Source organism: Lissotriton vulgaris, chromosome 6, assembly GCF_964263255.1.
Source record: "Lissotriton vulgaris chromosome 6, aLisVul1.2, whole genome shotgun sequence".
NCBI lineage: Eukaryota > Metazoa > Chordata > Amphibia > Caudata > Salamandridae > Lissotriton > Lissotriton vulgaris.
Window position 1 is genome coordinate 1,058,144,430 of NC_141694.1, and position 25,467 is coordinate 1,058,169,896.

General features: G+C 49.4%; 1 protein-coding gene across 4 annotated transcripts in view; it reads left to right on the plus strand.

Annotated features, from left to right (window-relative positions):
- Positions 1-25,467, plus strand: part of SPAST (spastin) — a 660,914-nt gene that overhangs the window by 628,962 nt on the left and 6,485 nt on the right. For all 4 annotated transcript variants that reach the window (XM_086927121.1, XM_086927120.1, XM_086927118.1 and 1 more), the window contains one exon: positions 6,844-6,884. In XM_086927121.1, coding sequence (XP_086783247.1) covers positions 6,844-6,884 — 41 coding nt within the window. The remainder of the gene's footprint in view (positions 1-6,843; positions 6,885-25,467) is intronic.

The window sequence follows — 25,467 nt, forward strand, 5'->3', positions numbered from 1 at the left end:
GGGGTCGGAGGGCGCGTCGACACGAGATGAGGAGATCAGCACCAGCACCGGAGGCCATCTTCGAGGAGGAGATCGTCTAAGAAGGCGTCTCCGAGGACGAAGATCCACTCGAAGACATCTCCGAGGACGAGGCTCCACTCGTCGCCGAGGAAGACTCGCCTGATCTCCAGATCATATCGGGGGCAGAGGACTCCGACGACTCGATTCCATCTCGGCAACCCGTGAGTACTCTCGCCCCTGCACCACAGACACTGCCCAAGCCAAAGGCAACGGTCAGCACTCTGGCCATGGGGCCCAGTCGAGACCGAAATATCCCCTCAAACGCCCCGCCTTCGGGCTCGGCTCCGAGGAAAACAACTATGCCTTCCGGTGCCTCGGCACCGACAAAACCACATGTGCCAATTCCACCTCCTCCATTGGCACCGAAACACACACATCCTTCGACACCGAAGGATTCTTCGACACCGAAGCCAAAACGCCCTTCGGCGCCCAAAGACAAAGATCCTTCGGCACACAAACCAAAAGATGCATCAGTGCCAAAGCCGAAGATCGTACCCGATCCGAAAGCTTTGACTCCAAAACCTTCCAGTTTCAAAAATAAAGATGGAAAGCCAGAGTCCGGCGCCGCAAGGCCAACGAGACCTGTCTCCACTCCAAAATCTCCAACCTCGGTACCAGAGACTCCAAGGTCTGATACAGAGACACCTAAACCCTCTAACAAGCCTACCAAGCCGAGACCACCTTCGACACCGAAAAAATTGCCACGGGACTCAATAACGCCTCCTACAGCAAAAAACACAAAACAACCCCTATCGGCACTGAAGAAATCGACGCCGAAGAAGGTTGTAGAGGAGGAAGAACTGTTTAGACCAGATCCTAAACAAAGAACAGTCCATATCAATCCAAAAACTGGACATGTGGAAGCTATTCCTTACAAGAAGAGACCAGCAGACACACCACTTCAACCTGTGGTTCCTGCCAAAAAGAAGGATTGTGCAACTTCTCCAATGCACCCTTCCTCTCCTTCACCTTCTTCCTCTCCTATCCCTCCTTACATTGAACCTACAGTTTCTCCTGCTCAATCTCCTGCATCATCACACCACACTGACGAAGAGTATGATCTGGGTGGGGGGACTGACATACCAGAGCCACATGCATACCCTTTAGATGAAGATGTCAATCCAGAATATCCTAAAGATGATGATATATATGGCTTCCCACCACACAATGTGCCCGACATTCCTGATCCTCAGTCCTACCCAACAAAACCTTCCCCTCCAGAAGATAGTATTGGGTTTAATCATCTCTTAAATAGAGCTGCCCTTTACCACGGGGTTTCAATGCACTCTGATGCCATTGATGAGGATTTTTTACTTGATACATTTGAGCAGTCACAAAGGTCTACACAAATACTATCCATGATCAAAGGAGTCATTAAACATGCTCCAGAAATATTTAAAGACCCGGTACGTTGTAGGGTATTAAATCCAAGAATAGAAAAGAAATATAGACCAGCACCATCTGATCCAGTCTATATTCAGGGACATCTGCCACTAGACTCTTTAGTAGTGTCTAATGCACGGAAAAGAGCCAATTCCCAGACTTCTGGTGACACTCCCGCCTGACACAGAATCTAAAGTTATTGATGCGTCAGGGAATTGGATTGCTGCGCAGGCTACAAATATATGGCGCATAGCAAATACACAAGCCCTGCTCTCACGCTATGACAGGGCTCACTACGACCAATTAGAAAAACTGATGGAGCACCTCCCAGATCAATACAAAGATCAGGCAACAGAGCTCATACAAGAAGGCAAATTAATATCCAATGCCTCAATTAAATGTGCACTAGATGTAGCTGACACAGCATCCAGAGCAGTCAATACTAGTGTTATACTCAGACGACATGCGTGGTTACGCATTTCAGGGTTTAAAACAGAAGTACAGACTATCATCTTGAACCAGCCCTTCAATCAAAACCAATTGTTCGGGCCGGAAGTAGACAACACACTAGAAAAGATTAAAAAAGACACAGACAAGTCTATGGGTGCATTACAATCCACACAGACTAGAAGTTCTTTTCGTCGCTCCTTTTATAGAGGAGGCTCTAAGCAAACCGGTGCAGATACAACATCATCTTTTAAAACGCACACACAGACCTCCTCTAACAAAGGTTACTTTAGAGGAGGATACAGAGGCAATAATAACAAGGGAAGAGGCAGAGGTAATAACAACAACCACTCCTCTTCCACTCCCAAACAGTGACTTCCCTCTGCTTCCCCTACAGCATTCCACTCCTGTGGGGGGCATATTATCACAGTTCCTACCTGTCTGGAATTCCATCACAACAGACAGGTGGGTGAGACAAATTATCCAACATGGCTACTGCCTAGAACTCACAGCAACCCCCCCCAAACAAACCTCCCAGGCAGCGTCCAATCTCCGCAGACCATATGACTCTGCTTCAACAGGAAGTTCTAGCACTTCTACAAAAAGATGCTATTCAAGTAGTTCCTTTAGAGGAACAGGGAACATGAGTTTACTCTCTGTACTTCCTAATTCCCAAGAAGGACAGGACACTGCGACCAATTCTCGACCTCAGACCCCTAAACCATTACATACAATCAGATCATTTTCACATGATCACTGCAACAAGTACTCCCACTACTACAACAAGGCGATTTTCTTTCAACACTAGACCTAAAGGACGCCTACTTTCACATTCCTATACATCCTGCTCACAGGAAGTATTTAAGGTTTGTCATACAAGGACAGCACTATCAATTCAAAGTCCTTCCATTCGGGGTCACAACGGCACCACGAGTGTTCACAAAGTGCTTAGCAGTAGTAGCGGCACATCTCAGAAGACAACAGATACATGTCTTCCCTTACCTCGACGATTGACTCATAAAAGCAAAATCGTTCAGCCAATGTGTACAACACACAAAGCAAACAATTCAGACATTGCACGACTTAGGGTTTACCATAAACTACACCAAGTCGCACCTAGAGCCTTCGCACGTTCATCAGTATCTAGGAGCTACCATAGGCACATCTACAGCTCTAGCGTATCCCAGTCCAGCCAGGATACAGAGCATTCAGACCTTAGTCTCCATTTTTCAACACCAGCAGTCTCTCCAAGCCAGAGTGTTCATGAGACTAATAGGCATGATGGCATCTTGCATCTTCATAGTTTCACATGCAAGACTGCAAATGCGCCCATTATAAGAATGTCTAGCACAACAGTGGAATCAGGCTCAAGGTCAGCTCACAGACCTGGTGTTGGTAGACAGACGTATATATCGCTCTCTGCAATGGTGGAACACCAAAAACTTGACAAAGGGATGGCCGTTCCTAGAACCTGTTCCACCGATAGTGCTCACGACAGACTCATCCCTCACAGGATGGGGAGCCCATCTCTTACACTATACCACACAAGGCCAATGGAACAACCAACAAAAACTGTTCCATATCAACCATCTAGAGCTGCTAGCAATTTTCCTAGCACTCAAAACGTTTCAACTGCAAATACAAAACAAAGCTGTTTTAATCCGGACGGACAATATGACAGCCATGTATTATATGCAAAAACAGGGGGGGCACACTCTCTGCAACTGTCCATGCTCCCACAGAACATTTGGAGATGGGCCATTCCTCAAAACATACACCTGACAGTAGAACACCTTCCAGGAATTCACAATCCGATAGCAGGTCTGTTGAGTCGACAGTCACAACAGATTCACGAATGGGAGATACATCCACAAGTTCTTCAGCCATTCTTCCAAATGTGGGGGCATCCACAGATAGATCTGTTTGCCTCCCACGAGAATACAAAATGCCCAACCTTCGCCGCCAGGTTTCCACACCCACGGTCGGAGGGGAATGCAATATGGATGAACTGATCAGGCAGATTTGCGTACGCTTTTCCGCCTCTCCCACTCATTCCACTAGTAGTGCGCAAACTCAGACAACAGTCTCTCAAACTAATACTAGTAGCTCCCACATGGGCACGCCAGCCGTGGTTCACCACACTGCTAGATCTCTCACTGGTTCCACATCAAAAATTACGGCTCACGTCCTCCCTGTTAACACAGAACCATGGAGAAATAAGACACCCAGAACCAAGCCAACTGAATTTGGCGATCTGGCTCCTGAAGTCTTAGAGTTTGGTTACTTAAACCTGCCACCAGACTGTATGAACATAATTCAAGAAGCTAGAAAACCCACTACTAGAGCGCGTTATGCCGCTAAGTGGAAAAGGTTTGCAATATATTGTAACAACAATCACATTGGCCCACTGGATGCTTCCATCCAAAATATAATTTGCTACCTTCTACACCTACAAAGGTCCAATTTAGCTTACTCTTCCATACGCCTGCATCTGGCAGCAATTGCAGCCTATTTACAGAAAAGACAACATCTATCTCTCTTCAGAGTACCTGCAATAAAAGCATTTATGGAAGGATTAAAACAAATAATCCCACCTAGGTTACCACCTGCTCCAGTGTGGAACCTGAACGTGGTCCTTACAAGACTTATGGGACCCCCATTCGAACCTTTACACAAGTGTGAATTGCAATTCCTAACATGGAAAACTGCTTTCCTTGTTGCCATCACCTCTCTCAGATGAGTTAGTGAAATACAAGCATTCACAATACAAGAACCATTTTTTCAAATACATCCTAACAAAGTGGTTCTCAGGCCTAATCCAAAATTCCTGCCAAAGGTCATCACTCCTTTTCACCTTAACCAATCAGTAGAGCTACCTGTGTTTTTCCAAAACCCAGACTCTGTTGCAGAAAGGGCTTTACACACCTTAGATGTTAGGAGGGCCCTGCTATACTACACAGATAGGACTAAATCCTTCAGAAAAACAAAACTATTATTTGTATCTTTCGCTCCCCCACACAAAGGCAACCCCATTTTTAAGGGGGGAATTGCCAGGTGGATTGTAAAGTGTATACAAATATGCTATCAAAAAGCTAAACGTACACTAACAGTTCCTCCTAGAGCACACTCCACTCGCAAACTAAGAGCCTCTATGGCTTTCTTAGGAAATATACCACTAGAGGACATATGCAAGGCAGCAACATGGTCTACAATACACACCTTCACTAAACACTATTGTGTTGATGTGCAGGCCAAGCAGCAAGCTGCAGTAGGCCAAGCTGTCCTTAGAACACTATTTCAGAATACTGCAAAGGATACAAGCGACCACCGCTAGGGGAGACACTGCTGCACAATCGTTGCAAAAGTGTACGATCTGCAGCTCATATGCCTCGAACAGACATGCTTCTGTTCTTGGCATGTAGAGCTGCAGAATCGTACACGCCCTCCCACCTCCCCGGGACTTGTATCCGTTCCAGTACTCATCTTACTTACATGCACACGCATGGACATCCTTTTTTTCTCTTTACTTCTATTAACTCCATCATTTCCCATCTTGGCGAAAAACAATCTGAGGATGGAGTCGATGACCATGCGCAGTATTGTCCAAGGGAGGAGTCACCTATCTCGTGACTACAAAGACTTCTTCCAAGAAGACAACAACCTGCAATCATCCGAGCCCAACACCAGGTGGCGATCTATTGCAAAAGTGTACGATTCTGCAGCTCTACATGCCAAGAACAGATGCATACTGGTAAGTAGCATTTTACTTTTGAGCGTGATAATATTTAGAAAGAGATTTGGAAAAGAGTGCGTTTTACTGAGCCTTGTAAGACTAAGAAGAGATAAAGGAGGGCCCTGAAGCAGGCCTGCCTAGACATATATGCGACAAATCGAACCCGCAGTGGCCCACCCAAATGTACTCTTGGCCCACCCAAATAAAAATTCCTGGAGCCGTGTCCAACATGCTCTCCGGGGGGCCACGGATGCTCTCCGGGAAGTGACGGGGAATTCCTTGGTCGAGTTCAGGATCCTTTGGGGGGGGGGGCGTTAACAGACACACAATTTCCTGGATTTGTTCGACACTGCTCTCTGTCTGCCACCCGTTACAGAACCACGGGACAAGTAGGAAGTTTACCTGCGAAGTCTGTCAGACGAGGATTGGGGAGAGGCGCTCCGAGGCCCACGGGAGGTGGCCATTAGGTCTGGCTTCAGAACAGGTGCAGCTGAAGATATTGCAACAGGCATATTTCATACAACGCCGTCTCCTCCGCATGGGTAGGGTGGGAGATGACAAATGCCCACGAAACTGCGGCCAGTGGGGCATCTTGGTGCATATAATTTGGGACTGCCCTGTAACACAAACCTTCTGGTCGGGGGTGAAAAAATGGTAATAGAAGACGTCTTGGCAATCCATCACTAGACCACTGGTTACTCTGGGGATTTGGGGTGGCCAGACGCTACCCAAATACTCTATACTCTTTTGCAGTGTTGCACAGGCAGTGGCGTTACGGGACATTGTGAGACGGTGGAGTAGCAAAGCAGCCCCATCAGTTGTACAGTGGAAAAGGGATCTGGACTGGTGTTTGAATGCAGACCGTACGGTGTGCACGGCAGGACCTTTCTGAAGAAATGTGAGCAGTTCGGGGGTCCATAGCTGCACTACTGAGAACTGTACTAACTGGGATGTGCTGAGTTGTCCGTACGAGAGTATTCAATGTAAACGGGGAAAATGGTGCTGCGGTGTTGTCTGCCGATTCAATTTACATGTATGTTGTTTGATTGTTAAAATCAGTAGATATACTTAGAAAAATCTTGCTTATATCAATAATGTAATGTTTATGCTGCATAAAACAATAAAAACAGTAACATAATAATAATTAGAAAAATGTATGTTTGTGTGTGTATATATACATAGAGAGATATAGATATATAATTTTCTTTCTTTCATTACAGAATTGAAACCAGAGCAGGTGAAAAACATGTCTGCAAATGAGGTGAGTTCCAATTTTTATATAAATAACCGAACGTTTTAACAGGAGCCAGAAATTTATTTCATACCACGCATTTTACCTAGATTTTGTTGGTTCTCTCCACCCTCTCTTTTGGAGAGAGATACTCTTTTCTGTTTGCTGTTTTATCCAAACCAAGTGCTTTGCGAAATGTCAGTATTTTATTTATGTAGTTTTCAGTGATGCTTTGGGCCACTGCTGTGCAGCCGTGGCCTGGTCAAGTAAAAATGAAAGTGATGACGAGAGCACAATGAGTATGGAGGGGTTAAAAAGAAGAGGGAACACATTCCTAAACCTGCAAAGGTCAGGATCGCCTGGGCGCGCGAACAGAGATGCAAAAGTACAGATAGGAGGTAATTTACACCTTTGCTCAGCATCTGTGACCTTGGCCTTCTCTTCAAAGGCAGAGGAGTGCGGCTTTTGTCTACAGATCTCTAATGAAAGCGCATCCCTAGGGGAGGTGGTTACACAGTCATTAATGTTGACTGGCAAACGGGTTGCCAAGTGGACGCCCCCATCGTTGTTTGATTTGCAGCATCAAACCCTAAAGTTGTGGCTGCCGCTGCAAGCAAAGAGCCTAATATGTTTCATTTGCAGGGAGTTTTCTTCCTGCGTATCAGGACTATTTGAACATTTTCCATCTGGGATCGCCAAAGAGAAGACGGGTAACCGTTGCCTTTCCCTAATTGGAGTGGAGCGAGTGCCACTGTGAGTTGGTGATGCAGTGGTGTCTGGACCACCTATCCAAGGGTGCCAGCTCATTCTCCACTAGTGGAAACATACTTCTTCCCCGCCTCTTATTTGAGTGGGGGACCTCCAGTTAAGCGGGACAAGAGCCTGGTCAGACTCAAATGACCTCTGGACAGGCGCGCAACACCCAATGGGCCCAAAGGGCCACTGGTCCAAGTTTGTATTATATAAAACTGCAAACATGAAATACAAATGCAGATAAAAAATAAACTGACTAGATTTTCAGTCCGATCTGTTAAAGATGGATACTACTTTGAATATTATCCTTTTGGAATACCTATGCCTACTTCCCATAGAAATAGCTGGTGTGTTGTGTTAAGCCCTGGAGTAAGGGGCATAGGCGATTCTCAGCATTTTAAACAAGTGCACCAAAGACATGCACTGTGCCCCACATGTGAATGCATACCCATTCTTTTGAGAAACCCTTAGCTGCACAAGGATTTCCCTCCAGATGACTTGGCACAGAGGCCAAGTACAATAGCAATTGCCATTGTTCAGACTCCTCGTTTCTTATTGTGTTCAGCTCTTGCTTTGGACCACTTGCCGACATTCTGAAATGGGGTCCCACAATTAAAGCACATGCTGCACCTAAAGACCTGGGAAATTCACTTGTGGCCGCAGGTTATATCACTAGACAGGTTTATTTAGATTTTAGATGTTTAAGCACTTGTTTTACCCTTTCCACCTCCAAGTTAACAGAATTGTTCCAGTGAAGGTGCTTTACGGTTTAATGTAATGACTTTAACCAATTCAATTAATTAAACTTACCCCAGTATTGGAACTTTCATAGATTCCCATGCTTTGTATCATTCCCCGTCGTCGGAATGGGAGTCTCGGTAACAAAAATACCATAGCTGTAGGTACAAAAGACAATGGAAAAAGGCCTAGGCCTCATTACCTTTTGTAGCATATCACCCTCTTTGTGTAAAAGAGACCAAACTTTTGGCCTCAGCCAATCAGAAGTGCCTCACCACTTAGAACCTTCCTGAAGGAACCTCAGAGCCTCAGATTTTCTACCGCACGTTGTGCTAGGGAGTCTCCATTGAGCTCTGCTCAACTTCTACATTTCTACAGGATTTCTTCAGGTTTTTTTTCAACAGTTTTTCTTCAGGATCTTTTGGATTCTTCTCAGGATTGTTGCTGCCTGCCAGTATGTCGGAGATAATGAAGAAAAAAGCGCTTTTCAAGCCTTGTTCCTCCTGTGGCAAGAAAAGGCTGTTTGTGGAGGACAAGCATGAGGACTGCATCTATTGCCTCTATCCCGACCATCTGGTGGATAAATGTGCAATCTGTCGCTCCTTTTCTGCCAAAACCCTCCGGGACCGTGAGGGTAGGCTCCTGACATGGCTGCAAAGGCTGAAATCGAGGAAGGATACTGTCTCCAGTGACAGTGAAGATGCTGGATCGATGACTTCGACTAGAAGGTCAGTGAAAAGGGGTAGGGGTTCCCCTTCTTCTTCTGTCAGTCGATCTTCTAAGGCCTCAAAAAAGACCCCCAGTGAGTCTGAGAGCCAAGGTCCCAGCAAATCTCCTCACGGAAGTGTAAAGGAGAGGGATGGACCTTCTACGCATTCTACTGGCGCGAAGACTTCCACAGCCTTCAAAACGCCTCAAGGCCAGTCTTCTGAGAGGACTTCTAGGTCCTCGACGACGAAGACGTCGACAGCGGGAGCCCCGTCGACTAAATCATCTAGGGCTCCGTCGACGGGAGGTCAGTCGGCGACGAGACCGTCGACGGCGGAGAAGGCGCCGACGACGAAGGCACCGGCTTCACAAGTGTCAACGAAGGAGCCGTCGACGAAGGAGCCGTCGACGAAGGAGCCGTCGACGAGAGCCCCGTCGACGCCCAAGATCCAGTCGACGACGAAGGCCCCGTCGACGAAGGTCCCGTCGACGAAGGCCCCGTCGACGAAGGTCCCGTCGACGAAGGCCCCGTCGACGATGATACCAACGAAGGCGACGACGACAGTGTCGACGACGGGAGCCCCGTCGACGACAATGACGACGGTGTCGTCGACGACGGTCTCGTCGACGAGGGCGTCTACGACGTCTACGATAACTATGACGACGGCTGGTGTGTCCACAGTCTCGTCGACGACAACGTCCACGACGCCTATCTCAACGGCGTATGTACAACAGTCGTCGCCGGAACCCACGATCTTGGCCACGGAAAAACGAGTCACCATTTCGGTGACGCGGATTACACCGGAGATGACTTCTCCAAGGGCCGTGTCCCCTCTACTGCCAACATTGCTCTTGCAAGAGGGTCAACAAGAGGAAGATGACCAAGATGCATATAGTTATGCCAATAGCCCTTCACAGCTGTTTGTCAAATGCCAGGACACCGACTCAGAGGGCGAATACACCCACGAGGGGCATGATCATGGTCAACATCAACAACGGCACTCGGACCAGGGAATGGTTTCAGTGCCAACATCTTTCCTACAAGATCTGCATAGGATGCTGCAGGACTATAAGTCTAAGGCCAGTGGACCTTTGCCAACTACGTCAAGCCCTGCTACACCTGCCAGGACTCAGGCGTCATTGGTGCCACCTACACTCTCGGCTCCAACCTCTCCACAGCCTACAACAGCTGTCCCTCAGGAATCCTTTGAGGTACCAAGATCGCATGACGTTGATGAATCCTCGGAGGAGGATCAACATTCGGATCACGTCTCTATTCCCGACACGGAGTATGATGAGTACATTATTGACGATCCCGCATCGCCAAATCCGGACCCGGCGGACTCCCCGCCGGTGGATATTGGAGGTTTCCACCAGCTAATGGAGAGGGCGGCGGCAAGATTTAAGTTAGCAATGCCTAAAGTCACCACGGATTGCTTTTTATACGACTTTAAAGAACCTTTCCAGAAAAATGCTAGATCTATTCCGATTGTGGATCATTTATGGAAAGAGGGCCTAAAGACCATGACACACCCGGCGACGGTGGTGCCGGTGCTACCGCGTTTAGAAAAGAAATATAGAGCAACCGATGATGCCCCAGCGGCCTTGACAGGTCATCCGAAACCAGATTCGGTAATCTCACAGGCAGCGCAGAGGAAATCGCGCAACCCTTCGGCACCGCTAACAACCCCTCCGGACAAGGAAGGACGGAGGTTAGATAATGTGGGGAAAAGATTCTCAGCAATGGCGAGTTTGCTGGTGAGAGCAGCTAATGCCTTAGCCATTCTGGGTAGGTACGACCGTCAACTCTGGTGCGATGTCTCCCCGTACCTTGACCAGTTACCTCCGGAATCAATGTCGGAGGCGAAGAAAGTTTTGAAAGAGGGGGAAGCGACATCGATGGAAATAATCGATTGTGCAATGGACATTGCGACTACGGCATTTCGTTCACTAGCTGGAGCGGCAGTGCTCCGTCGCCAAGGGTGGCTTAAAGCTACTTGGTTCCGACCAGAGGTCCAGAACAAGGTGTTGGATCTTCCGTTTGATGGTGAGGCTCTATTCGGAAAACTCATTGACGACACCCTTCAGGATATTAAGAAAGACACAGAGACCGCTAGGTCTTTAGGAACACTTCAGTACAGGAAGTCCCCCTTCAAGGGAGCCAGAGGCAGGGGTGGTACGTATAGAGGATCCTTCCAGCAGCAACGGTATTCCAACACAGGATCTGGCTCCCAACAGAACCGCCAGTCTTACCAACAGCGGCAAGGCCAGTCTACCAACTACTCCAGGCCTTACAGTAAAGGAAAGCAGGGTGCGCGAGGACGAGATTCGTCCAAGCGCCAATAGCGGCCTCCTGGCTCTTCCTACTGGACCCTCCTCCAGGAAATCAGCAGTTGGAGGCAGGGTCAACAAATACCTTCACAACTGGTCCCTCATAACATCGGACCGTTGGGTGCTCAACATCATTCGGAAAGGGCATACCTTAGAGTTCACTCAAGTTCCGCCACCCAAGCCCCCGGCAGCCACTCCTTCAAAACACCAGCGTCTCCTTCGGCTCGAAGTTCAACAAATGCTCTGAAAAGGGGCGATAGAGCCAGTTCCATCGAACCAAAGAAACCAGGGATTTTATTCCAGGTTCTTCCTGGTGAGGAAAACGCTCAACAAGTGGCGTCCCATTTTAGACCTCAGGGGGCTAAACACCTATCTCATCTCTCTGTCCTTCAGGATGGTGTCCCTCCAGGACATCTTGAAACTAATCAACCCGGGAGATTACATGGCCACACTCGATCTCGAAGATGCCTATTTTCATGTTCCGATCCACCCAGCACACAGAAGGTTTCTGCGATTCACAGTAGCCAAGAGCCATTACCAGTTCAGAGTTTTACCCTTTGGACTCCGTTCAGCCCCAAGAATATTCACGAAAGTGCTGGCTCCAGTAGCGGCTTTCCTGCGGAGGCACAAGTTTCAAGTCTTCCCCTATCTGGACGACTGGCTGCTGAAGGCTCCGTCCAGAGAGGCAGCCTTACAGGCGGTTCAAGCGTGTACCAATTTATTCCGAAACCTGGGTCTCACTCTAAACGACGAGAAATCTTGCCAGATCCCGTCCAGAAGAGCCCGGTTTCTGGGAGCCATCTTAGACTCAAAGCTTTCACGAGCTTTTCCCACTCTGGAAAGAAGGCAAAAGTTACAGACGATGGCCCAAGACTTACAATCAAAAAAGTCTCTTTCAGTTCGCCGCTACAAGTCTCTGCTGGGAGTAATATCGTCGTGCATTCCGCTGGTTCCACATTGCAGACTGAGGATGCGCCCCTTGCAGGAACAACTGGACAATCAATGGCGGCAAGTCCACGGTTCCTTCGACGACAAAGTGGCGATCACTCCGGAAATGAAGAATGCGGCCCTATGGTGGACAGACCTAGACAACTTGTCCCAAGGCCTATCCTTCGCAAGCGACCCGTCTCCACAAGTGATAACGACGGATGCGTCGTTGGAAGGCTGGGGAGCAGTGCTACAGGACCTTCATGTCAGTGGTCATTGGTCACTCCAGGAGAAAGGCCTCCACATCAACCTGTTAGAACTCAGAGCGATACGTCTGGCTCTGCAATCGTTTCTTCCTCTCCTGGAGGGTTCACAAGTGCTTATCAGGACGGACAACACCACGGCCATGCACTACGTGAACAAGGAAGGGGGGACCAAATCGCGCCCATTGTCACAAGAAGCCCAGCAGATTTGGGAATGGGCTATCCGACACAACATGTCTCTGATGGCGGAACACTTGCCGGGCGTTCTCAACGAAAACGCCGACAAACTGAGCAGGTCATCCTCGATCACCCACGAATGGGAGTTGAATCAAGACATTTTGGAAAAGATCTTCAGTCGGTGGGGAAAGCCGGACATCGACCTGTTTGCCACCCCGACCAACAACAAATGCCGGTCTTACGCAAGCAGGCTTCCCCATCCAGATTCTCTGGGAAATGCCCTTTTGATACCCTGGTCGAGAACATTTGTCTACGCTTTTCCTCCCATCCCTCTAATACCACGACTAATCAAGAAATTCAAGATGGAACCGTGCAGGATGATCCTGATAGCCCCGGCTTGGCCGCGGCAGTTCTGGTTCACGGAGCTCCATCTGCTGTCGATCGCTCCTCCTGTACCTCTCCAACTTCTGCCGGACCTTCTCACGATGTCCGAAGGACAGATTCTACATCCAGACCCTCAGTCGTTACACCTGACTGCATGGCTCCTGAGCAGCGAGAATTTATGAACCTGCCATTGTCTAAGGAAGTTAGGGAGGTTTTGTCCCAAGCAAGGGCCCCTTCCACCAACAAGACTTACCGCCTTAAGTGGAAAAGATTCTGTTGTTGGTGTCGACAGCAACACATTGATCCATTCAATTCCAAACCTCATCAGGTCCTTCCATACCTACTGTCTTTGGCCAAGTCTGGTCTGGCCCACTCATCAATTAAAGTCCATTTGGCTGCTTTGTCGCGATTCAGGAGGACGGAATCTGGACCTTCATTATGGTCTTCAAGGATAATCAAACAGTTTCTTAAAGGTCTGTTCAGGGTCTATCCACCGGTGAGACCACCTCCACCAACGTGGCATTTGAATCTGGTCCTTTCTCAACTCATGAAGGGCCCATTCGAACCAGTCCATCGTTCTGACATCAAATACCTTTCGTGGAAATTGGCTCTTCTCCTCGCTCTCACGTCGGCTCGGCGTGTAGGGGAGTTACAGGCCTTGACCATTCAGGAACCTTTCCTTCAATTCAAAAGGAACACTGTCATCATGAGGACTAACCCTAGGTTCATGCCAAAGGTCCCCTCGGACTTCCATTTGAATGAACCGGTCATTCTAAAAGCGTTTTTTCCTCAGCCTTCCACACCGGCGGAAAAAGCCTTGCATTCACTGGATGTACAGCGATGCTTGAAGTTTTACTTACAGCGGACTAAGGATTTTCGAAAATCTACCCAACTGTTTGTGGCCTTTGGGGGACCGAGTAAAGGCCTTCCACTCTCCAAACAGGGTGTTTCAAGGTGGATCACAAGTGCTATATTACATTGTCACAAGGCTGCTGGTAAGCCTCTGACTGGAAAGATACGAGCGCATTCCACAAGATCTGTGGCTTCCTCCACAGCACTCTTTGCAGGGGTGCAAATTAAGGACATCTGCAGAGCTGCAACTTGGAGCAGCGTCCACACTTTTACCAAGCACTACTGCTTGGAATCTCTACAGCAGGAGGATGCGGCAGTTGGACAGGCTGTCCTGAGGAACCTCTTCCACTAATGGTGAGCTTTCCTTCTTCCCACCTTCCTTTTTTCTTTTCACATTTTGTATCTAAGGTCATGTTGTCGACTGCTATTATTTACGATGCAAAATGTGATTATCTTGCTACTGCTTGCTACTCTGATACAAAGCATGGGAATCTATGAAAGTTCCAATACTGGGGTAAGAAAACAAGTTACTTACCTGTAACTTTAGTTCCCCAGTATTGGTAACTTTCATAGATTCCCATGCGCCCACCCACCTCCCCGGGGAAAGCTCAGCCTACAGCACAGATGGTGTCTCAGTACACAACGGCTACGAAAATCTGAGGCTCTGAGGTTCCTTCAGGAAGGTTCTAAGTGGTGAGGCACTTCTGATTGGCTGAGGCCAAAAGTTTGGTCTCTTTTACACAAAGAGGGTGATATGCTACAAAAGGTAATGAGGCCTAGGCCTTTTTCCATTGTCTTTTGTACCTACAGCTATGGTATTTTTGTTACCGAGACTCCCATTCCGACGACGGGGAATGATACAAAGCATGGGAATCTATGAAAGTTACCAATACTGGGGAACTAAAGTTACAGGTAAGTAACTTGTTTTCTTTTTAGTTTCTTACAAAGATAATACATAAACATTTCAATCCTACATCATTAAAATATTAAATACATTGATTTTAGAGCCAGATACAAACAATTTATATGACATGCCAACTTGTAAGTAGGTAAGCAATTTAATTTGTTGCGATCTCGAGGGCCTTATTGAATAGACTTTTTCTGGTTCTTACAACATTATTTACAAAACTGGATCCAGTAGTACAAATAGGCAAAGTGATATAAGGGCAGGTCTACATTTTGTAAAGTTTAAAACCTATGGTTTAAAAAAAAAAAGTGAACTCGAGGAGGCATGGCCTGACTGGCCAACATGGCGGACGTTCTTTACGAGCTCTGCAACCCAGTCCATTCTTCCTTCTGACCTATCCTGTTGCTGGTGGCCCCTGCCGTGCTGTGTCGCTTGGGTCCAGGGTGTGGCATACGACTGTGGGGACTGCTGACCAGCTGCCGCACCCTCTGGGGTTTCTTGGTCCGAGATTCACAGAGGGCCTGGCGGTCCCAGTGCCTTGAGATGTCAACTGCACGGCCCGGGTGGTGATCTTGATGCAACCCTGACTACGCTTGTGGAGATGTAGAGATCAGGAGCAACAGACTAAGCCAGCATGGAGTCTAAACACACTCGTGGCAGCCTCCACCCTACCCCCCCCCCCCCCCCCCCCCCCCCACCACCACCACCACCACCACCACCACTAGTGGTTTGCAGCAGCAGTCTGTAAAGTGGGGTGTCTCCAGGCACTGGCAACTATAATCACAGAGGGGAACCCCCTGCTTCCAGAAGCCCGGAACTTCCTCAGCGAGAGTCTGTGCAGGCCGGAGCCCAAAAGTAGAACCACCAGTACACGACCCCAGTAGTGCCTCTGCAGCTCAATGTAGGGTAGTCCCCCAGGTGTGCTCTAAAGTCCCACCTCTCTCTGGTGTCACAGGCTTTGCACAGCTCAGCTGGCATGGGCCCCACCCAAGACAGTCATCAGCGCTGGGGCGCTCTTTGTATCCAACCGGATGCCCCCTCCAAGCAAATGGCAGAGCAATCGGAGTCTAGCTTGCAGTCCCAACGCCTCTGCAGTCCCCTTCAGGCATGGTGTGACAGTACTCGGTCGTCCTCTCCTGAGCCCAGCCACCACAGCTCCCTCCCATGGATGTAGCAGCTGGAGCAGCTCCTCTTCTAACAGCAAAGGGCCTGGCAGTCTCGCCTCCTGCAGTGCACGGGTGTCATCATGGCTGCACCGGGATCCTCGGAAGGCCATGCGTTCACCATCTCAAAGCATAGGGACCACATCTCACAGGGACTTCCCTGACTGCTTTGCAGAAAGTAATCCTTAGCCTTCCTCCAGGTCACACGGTGCTAGGGGGTGATTTCAGTGCAGTGCTTGATCTCTTGTTGGACTCCACTGGGGCTAGAGCGACTAGCCAAAGTAGACCTTCCAGTCTCTCGGTCCTTGTGATTTCTGGCGAGCGTGTAACCCACTGGAGTTAGGCTATACGCACATCTAAGGCAGCACATGGCTGCTTTTCCAGACTCTATCTTTTCATGCCTGACCTAGTGCCTACCACGGGGGCGACCATTATCTCTAGAGGAATATCTAACCATGCACTGGTGGTCTTGCTGCACTTGGGTATGGCCAGCAATTGCCTCTGGTCAATGTGGCACCTAAATGCCTGGTATTTAATGAACTCACGCTGATCTCAATATATACTGCAGAAATGCAACACATATTTGGAATTGAATCAGGGCTCTGTGTCAGCCCAAGGGACTCTTTGGACCACAGAAGAAGCGGTCTTCTTGGTAAGGAGAAAGCTTATGTATTTAGGACAAACTAGGAACATATTCCAGAAAGTTGTTGACCTGGAGGCAGCTCTCCTTCAATGGAAGTTTCCATTCTGACACCACCCTCACGAATGTATGAAACGTTGCCTCACGGTGCATAACGCTTCCAAACACCAACTCTGCTTGTGGGGGCGGCTACTAGATACATCTAAAGAAAAAGCAGCTACATTTGCTTCCTACTATAGTAACCTTTACCAACTCTGCCAGCGCGGTCAGTGCGAGGTCAACGCGGCTATGGCAGATTTTGTCACGGGTAAGAGACCGGAGCCTGATGGCTTCCTGGCTGAGTACTGTTCCAAATTTAAGGCCTTGCTTGCCCGCACTTCCATAAACTATGCTTCGAGGTTGGTGAGAAGGGCCAGTTCCCCACATTACTTGATCTAGCAAGTAATACCGTTGTTCATAAGACTGGGAAGCACCCGGAGAGCTGTGCATCCTACTGTCCGATCTCAGTATTTAATATGAAGCTGAAGATATTCACCAAAAGACTTCTGCCTGTTCTCCCCACACTCATTCACCCCGATCAGTGTAGCTTCATGCCTCACCGCAGTACCTGGCACTGCAACCCAGCTCTGGTTGACCCTGCTTCCTTTCTCCTCCTTGACTTTGAAAAGGCCTTTGATTGATTGTTCCTATTCCATGTGCTTAAGATTTGGGATGTGTTAGAAATGGGGTCTCTAGTTGGCAGAGGTAGGTACCTTTGACCAAGTAGGGGCCCTTGCTTCTAGTCAGGGTAAAGGGGCTACACTCCTAAAATAACCCCTGATTCACCCCCTTGGTAGCTTGGCACGAGCAGGCAGGCTTATCTCAGAGGCAGTGTGTAAAACATTTGTGAACACATACAGTAATACAGTGAAAACACTACAAATGGACACCACACCAGTTTAGAATAATCAGTAATCTTTACTAGACTTAACACAAGACCAAACGACAAAAATCCACAATACTGTAATAAAAATATGACTTTAAAATGGTAGAAATAGCTTAGTTCAATGTAGATGGTAAAAGCGACACTTTACTCTCAAAATACCTTGGATGCGTCACGCAAAACAAACAAAAGTGTCGCAGGGAAGGTGATGCATCGGTTCCTTGCTTCGGGGGAGGTGATGCGTCGGTTCCTTACTGCAGTGTAGGGGAGGTGATGCGTCGGTTCCTTACCGGAGAGGAGGTAATGCGTCGGTTTCTTACTGTGTTCGTTACAATGCGACAAGACATCGTCTCGATGCGATGCGACGATCCAGTGCAATGCGACAAAATGGCGTCTTTGATGCGATGTGACAAACTGGGTGTGATGCGTGCACGCCCGACGGCCGTGCTGCGAAATTGATGAACGTTTGAGCCGCGACAGGCCCTGCGACAAGCTTCTCTGGTGATGCAACGGCAACCTCTGCGGCGGCGGCACGCTTCTTCGGTGATGCGATCGGCGACCAGCTGCATTGGCGATACGCTTCTTCGGCGATGCAACTGCTGTAGTGGTGACACGCTTTTACTCGTTGCGTCGCGCTTCCAGCGACACGCAGTCTCCAGAGGGCCCAAAATAACAGCAGGCACCTCACTGCAGGTAGAATTCCCAGCAAGGAAATTCAGGGGGAGCTGGTGGTGAAGTCTTTGTGTCCTTGAGACTTCAGAACAGGAGGGAAGCTCAGCTTCAAGCCCTTGGAGATCTTCCTCAAGATAGTAAAAGTTCACACAAAGTTCCTTTTCTCCTTTCCTGGGCAGTAAAGTACCCACTGCAGGCCAACCCCAAACAGCAACAGCTCAGGGGCAGTACCCTTCCTTCAGCTTCTCCAGTTATCCTTGGCAAAGGGTGTGTCTTGATTCCCAGAAGTGATCTAAAGTTCTGGGCCCCAATATTTATTCTGCAAAATCCTTTGTCCTCTGAAGGCAGAGGGTGTGTATACCCAGCCAAAACCAGTTCTGTCCTCCCTAGTGCAGCTTCCTCACAGGAGGTGGAGACAGCATTGTTGAAAGCAGACCGTGCCCAGGTTGCTGAAAGAAACTCTTCCCCCTACTCTCTTTTCTATGAAGGCTCAGGTCAGTGAAAGGAAATCTCCTCCCCCTACTCTCTATTCAATGCAGGTCCTATTCAGCCCAGCCCTGACCCATCAGACTGCTGGAGCCAAGGCCCTCTCCAGCCCAGTCACTCACAAACCAGACATGGAATACACAAATCTAGCAGAGGCAGGCATTCTAAACTTTATTTTCCTATCTTGTTCCCTGGGTCAGTTATAATTATAAGATGTTATAGTCAAACTGCCAATTCTGGCCAATGGGAACAGATAGCCTTGCAATAGTGAAAAACGAGATTGACTGTAATTCACTATCAGGACATGCCCCACACATCAGGGCAGTTCCTACCTTTCACATACAATGCACCCTGCCCTTGGGCCTACATTAGGGGTGACTGATATGTAGGATAGGGAAGGTTTAGGGACTGGCAAGTGGGGGCACTTGCCAAGTGGACATGGCAGTCCCAGACTGCACACAGGCTCTGCAAGCTGCTTCTGTGGGTGACACAACCGGGGCTGCAAGCCCACCAGCAGCATTTGATTTACAGGCCCTGGGCACACATGGTGCACTGTACTAGGGTCTGACAAGTAAATCAAATAAGCCAATCATGGAGTTACTAATCCATTACAACATATTACAATAGGGAGCACTTGCACTTTGTCACTGAATAGCAGTTGCAAAGTGCCCAAAGCATCTAGACCAGCAAAAATACAGGAGGCAACAGCAAAAATGGAAGGGAGACCCACGCCAATGGTCTAACAGGCTGTATTTTTTCTTGCTTGCTAAATTAATTTATGCCAACCCCAGAGCCTTAGTATAAGTCAATGGCATTCTTTCACCCAGAATTTCCATTGACCGAGGAACTAGGCAGGGATGCCTTCTGTCGCCTTTATTATTTGCATTAGCAATTGAACCGCTGATGACATGAGAGGCAGAGCAGTACATCAGCGTCTCAGGACTAGAGGAACTGTCCAGGTCTGCTGAAGCGGCGGGAGGAGGTGGCAAAGCGGCAGGAGTGGACAATCTGAGGCAGAAGCAGGGTTGTCTGGAGCTGGCACTGGATCTGCATGCCGGTGGTGGCAAGGTGAGAGCGACTTCTGCCACTGGAGGCTTAGAGGGATCGGCAACTGACTGCTAGTTCGTGGGGACTCCCACTCCCAGTGCGGTGCCAGGACAAGGAATGGGGGGTACTGGCTGCGGGCTCTGGCCAGGGCGCGGAGACTGGGGGTCCGGGACCGCTGCATACAACCAGGTGAGGTGGCCGATGCCGCTGGTGCTAGGGTGCACAAACTGAGAGGCCGACTACTCTGACCCAAGAGCAACTAGCGGATGGCGTGTGCATTGGAAGGCTCAAAGAGACACGCAGTCGGGTGCAAAAAATCGGTAGGCTGAGGTACGGCGAGACTGTGGGGATTGCACCTGGAAGCTGCCGACTGGAAGAGGAGTTCTTGATGGGACACTGGCATCATTGTAAGAGCACAGAGGTGGGTTGATGTGCAGGCTGCAAGGGGCGCTGTACTGCGTGGCTCGCGCCCTTCCCCCTATGCAATATTGCTGCCCTGGTATTCTGCTGACCGCGAGTGGTGTATGAGTGCAGACTGGAGCTCTACTGCTGGACTTGGGGCATACGAATTTGAGGGGCCACCTGCATACTTTTTGTATGATGCCCGGTGGAGCTACCTCGCAAGCTATGGGAGAGATTGACTTTGGGCTCCCTCCTTTGACTATCACCTACCCAGCCGGACTTAGGGCTAACGCGCCCGCGTCTCTCCTGACCTTACCTTCCCCCTCCACCTCCCCCTTCCCCCAACCCTCCCCCTCTCCGCTCCTATTCTTTCCAGCTTCTGTCCTCTGCCCTCACATACTCTTGCCCTTTGTCCCACCCTGTTTTTCTGTGAACCGCTTCCCTCGCCACTTGAGACTGATCTATTTTGTCTGATGCCCGATGGAGCTACCTGGTTTAGCTATAGGGGAGATGGGCCGTGGATTCCCTCCTTGGTCGTCACCTACCCAGTCGGTCTTTAGACAGACTTCCTTTCATCTCTACGGTTGTCTCTTCCCTTATCCTCACTCTCTCTCCTCCCCTACCCCCCCCCACTACTTTCTCTCTCCTTTCTCTCCTCCCCTAATGTATTGCTGACTGTTTGATTTAATGTTTATTTGTTGTTCTTTTTCTGGTATATTGTTGAACCACATTGTTGCACTTCCTTTCGTCTCTCCTGCCGTCTCCTCCCGCATCCTCCCTCTATTAATGTCTCTCCTTCCCTCCTCTCTCAATGTATTGAGACCGAACTATTTTGTCTGATGCCTGATGGAGCTACCTGGTTTAGCTGTAGGGGAGATGGGCCGTGGATTCCCTCCTTGGTCGTCACCTACCCAGTCGGTCTTTAGACAGACTTCCTTTCGTCTCTACGGTTGTCTCTTCCCTTATCCTCACTTTCCCTCCTCCCCTACGCCCCACTACATTCTCTCTCCTTTTTCTCCTCCCCTAATTGTATTGCTGATTGTTTGATATAATGTTTACTTGTTGATCTTTTTCTGGTATATTGTTGAACCACATTGTTGCACTTCCTTTCGTCTCTCCTGTCGTCTCCTACCGCATCCTCCCTCTATTTATGTCTCTCCCTCCCTCCTCTCTCAATATATTGAGACTGAACGATTTTGTCTGATGCCCGATGGAGCTACTTGGTTTAGCTATAGGGGAGATGGGCCGTGGATTTTTTAGGCAGACTTCTTTTCGTCTCTCCTTATTGTCTCCTCCCTAGCTCCTATCCTCTCTCCCCTGAATCTCTCCCCTTGCCTGCTACTCTGCCTACTCCCCTGTCCTTTGTGCCCTTTTGACTAAGCACTCCTTCTCCCCTTTTTGGGGAAAGATCCAATATTTATACTCTGGAGTCTCAGCGAACCCGCTGAGTGAGTCCATTGCGCCAAGGGAGCCACTCACACTTGAGGTATGTTATGGCATCCCTTGCCAAAGCATTCCCTCTCCCCTTTTTGGGGAAGGATCCAGTATGTAGGCCTTGGAGTCTCAGAGACCCCTCTGAGAGAGTCCACTGCGTAAAGGGAGCCTCTCGCAATAGAGATAGGGAAGGGATACCACTTCCCCTGGGATCACAGCTTACTGGACTTTGGACGTTGCCTTGACTCGTCTACCGGTTTGTGTCCCCGTCACCCTTCCCCTCCTCACCCCATGCTGTGTCTCTCACCCTCCCCTCCTCTTTCCGGCCTTCATTATCTGTCTACTTCCCCTGCTTCAACCCCCCCTCCCCTGAATCTCTCACCTTGCCTGCTTTTTCCCTTACGTATTTGTGCTTATTGTTTATCTCGACCTTACAAGTAACTATGTTGCCATGCTCTAAGAACTGTGTAACCTTTGTAACAATGTAACCTGTAACTATGATCTGATGCTCATGTAAAGCGCTCTGATACCTCCGGGTCTAGCCAGCGCTATATAAAACTTTTTAAAATAAAATAAAAAATAAAGTTATTTCTGGACAGATTCTTGTTTGTATTGTACCGGTGCCCCTCAAGGTAACAGTAACATCCCACTACCACGGATGTTGGCTTCAACTAGAATTCCAATGGAATTCGTTGTCAAGAACCTTTTTGAACTCTTTGTACCTCGGCACTTCAATATTTGGTATCATATAAGCATATGCTATTCAGGGAGTGTCTTCCCAGTCCTGACCTGTTTAAAGTACTGTGACTATTGGTTTTTGAAATGGACAATACTTCTGTCTGTATGTAGAAAGAGAACATCAAAATATTGCATTCATTTAGTGATTTAAAGTCTTACTGCATACAGTTCCTCTCAGTACAATCCTTTTTTTTAAACTTTATTTTTGATTTTGCAACATAGAAAAACAATCCCCCCCATAAATTGGCATCAAGCATCAAGAATGTGCATACCGTACGATAACCTCATTATGGCACTATGTGGTACAGTGAGTACAGTTCAGGCTGTGTTCATGAGCGACGTAAGAATCACATCAATAACATGAAATACTGTTGAGGAACAGGCAGTGCACCTATATTAGAGCGGCTCCAACCTCCCCACCCCCTCACCCTCCCTCTCAGACCCCGATTTCCCTGAAGAGAAAAGTTCAGCACTCATGCCATCTGAATCGCTGTGAGACAACTCCGTGGCACACATGACTCGCCATGCAAGGAGATCATCCTGCAACCTCTCATCCCTGCGGGTACTCTGCATATGTGTCTCCTCAGCCAGTGACCACTCCCTTACATCTTTACGCCAAGCTGACAACTCAGGAGCCCTCCACCCCATCCAGGTGATCGCTACCCTACGCCTCGCCAGCACCAACATTAATTGCAAAAGTTTGTAGGAAAGGTTCCTCTTCCTAGGCTTAGGGACCAGGGCTAATAGGCAGTGAAGCGGGGTCAGGTCAATCGGGAGGCCGGTTATGGCGTGTATACGATCCACCACCCCCCTCCAGAAGCCACCGACCAAGGGGCAGTCCCAGGCCAGGTGTAGGAACCCCGCTTTTTCCATCCCACAAAACCGGGGGCAGTTGTCCTCCCTGTCTCCCGAAATACGCTTCAAGGAAAGTGGGGTTAAGTAGGTGCGATGCATAAAGTTGAAATGTGTCAATTTGAATCACGCATTGCAGGACACTCTATGGGTAAGGCTCCCTATGCGCTTACGCTGTCCCGGGTTCAGAGTGAGCCCCAGCTCTGTCTCCCAGGCCCCCCAGGAAGGTGAAATCGGTGGGGTCGAGTCCTGCCTCATGGCCGAATACAGCAGAGATATCAGTCTACGCCCTCTACCACAAGAGAGGAGGATGTTCAGGGTGTGGGACAACGGGGGCGCCTCAGGGAACTGGGTCCATGTCGCCCTTGCTACCTCCTGAAGACCCCTTTAGTGCAAATATTGCCCCTCCCCCAGGCCAAAGGCTTCCATGGCTTGCTCAAAGAACACAAATGACTCATTGGGATAAAGGTCCGCCAAAGTCTCACAGCCTCCAATTCTCCAATCCCTAAAGGACATGTGTTCTGCCATGTCAACTACAGGCGCCAGGATCCACACCGGCAACTCCCTATGAAAGGGGGCTCGCCGCAGTATTTTCTCCACAAACCGCTGCCAGACCGCAGCAGTGTGGCGCACCACATAGGGCAGTGCCTCATCTGCTCCCCGTCCCCGCATCAATGCCACCTGCAATACTCGCTCGTCAGCTCTGCCGGCCAGTAGACTCATCTCCCAGCTGTCTCCATCCGCGAACCACCGTGCAGCCGGTGACAGTTGTGCCGCATAGTAGTACAAGTCAAATCTAGGCGCCTCTAACCCCCCCTCCTCCCATGTTCGGACAACGGTATGGAGGGCAACTCGGCTACGCCGGCCCGCCCAGAGTAATGACGTAAGCAACGTGTTAAGTGTGCGGAAAACGCGCAAGGGGATTGGGCACAGGGAATTCTGAAGGACATAGAGCGTCCTAGGGAGCATCACCATCTTTGCGACGGCCAGTCGCCCCATAAGGGATAGTGGCAAGGAGTTCCAGAAAGTGACCGATTGTTGTAAGGACTTGAGGACCCGGTCAATATTACGGGCCAACCCCTGCGCATCTGTTGGTGCTACCTGGATCCCAAGATACCGGAACGCCTCCTGCTCCCATCGTAGCCCTAGATTCGGTAGGGCCGTCAGCGGTCCCACGCCATAACCTGCCAGGGGGGAAATCAGGGACTTCCCACAGTTAATTCTCAGACCTGAAGCCGCACCAAAACGGTCCAAGTGCTGAAGCAGGACGGGCACTGACTCCTGCGGGGCCATTAAATAGAAGAGGGCGTCATCCGCATATAAGGAGATCGCATTGCACGTGTCGCCCACTGTGATGCCCCATTGCGTCATTTCTGTTCGGACCTGGACCACCAAAGGCTCGATCGCCGGGGCAAAAAGGAGCGGCGAGAGGGGACACCCCTGCCGCATGTCTCGACCCAAGAGCCATTCCTCCGATCGTGCTGCACTGAGCCTTAATCTGGCCCGGGGGCTTTGTACAATATGCGGATCCAACGACAGAAGTCGGGGCCCATCCCCACCATCCGGAGGACCTCTAAGAGGTACCCCCAGTTGACGGTGTCGAATGCTTTAGCGAGATCAATCGACTCCAGGACCATCTGGTCCTCCCTGTCTCGCACCTCATGAATGATGTGGTTCAGTCGTCTCAAATTCATGGCGGTGTTGCGGCCAGGGATAAATCCACATTGGTCGGGGTGTACCAGGTGTGCCATGTGTGGCGTCAGCCGGGTAGCCAAAAGTTTAGTTAAAACTTTCACATCTGTATGGATCATGGTGATGGGTCGGTACGCTGCGGGGTCGCCGCTATCCCCGCCCGGCTTCAGGATCATACAGATTTCGCCCCGGTTCATACTGGGCGGAAGAGCCTCCCGTTCAAACGCTTCTAGGTATACTTGTAAGAGGGGGTGGGCAAGGGTGTCCACAAATGCCTGATAGAATTCGGAGGGGTAGCCATCTCCTCCTGGGGATTTAGCCCTCGGCAGGCCAGCTATCGCCACCTTCATTTCACGAAGCGTCAAAACTGCATCCAGTTCCTCCGCGGCTTCCTTCGGAAGTGCCTGTAGGGTAAGCCCCCAGAGATAAGGGAGGAAGGAGGCCTCAGTAACCGTGGGATCCACGGCATACACCGTCTGCAGATGGGACCGGAGGACCCGAAGGATGCCCGCCTCCGAGTGTACC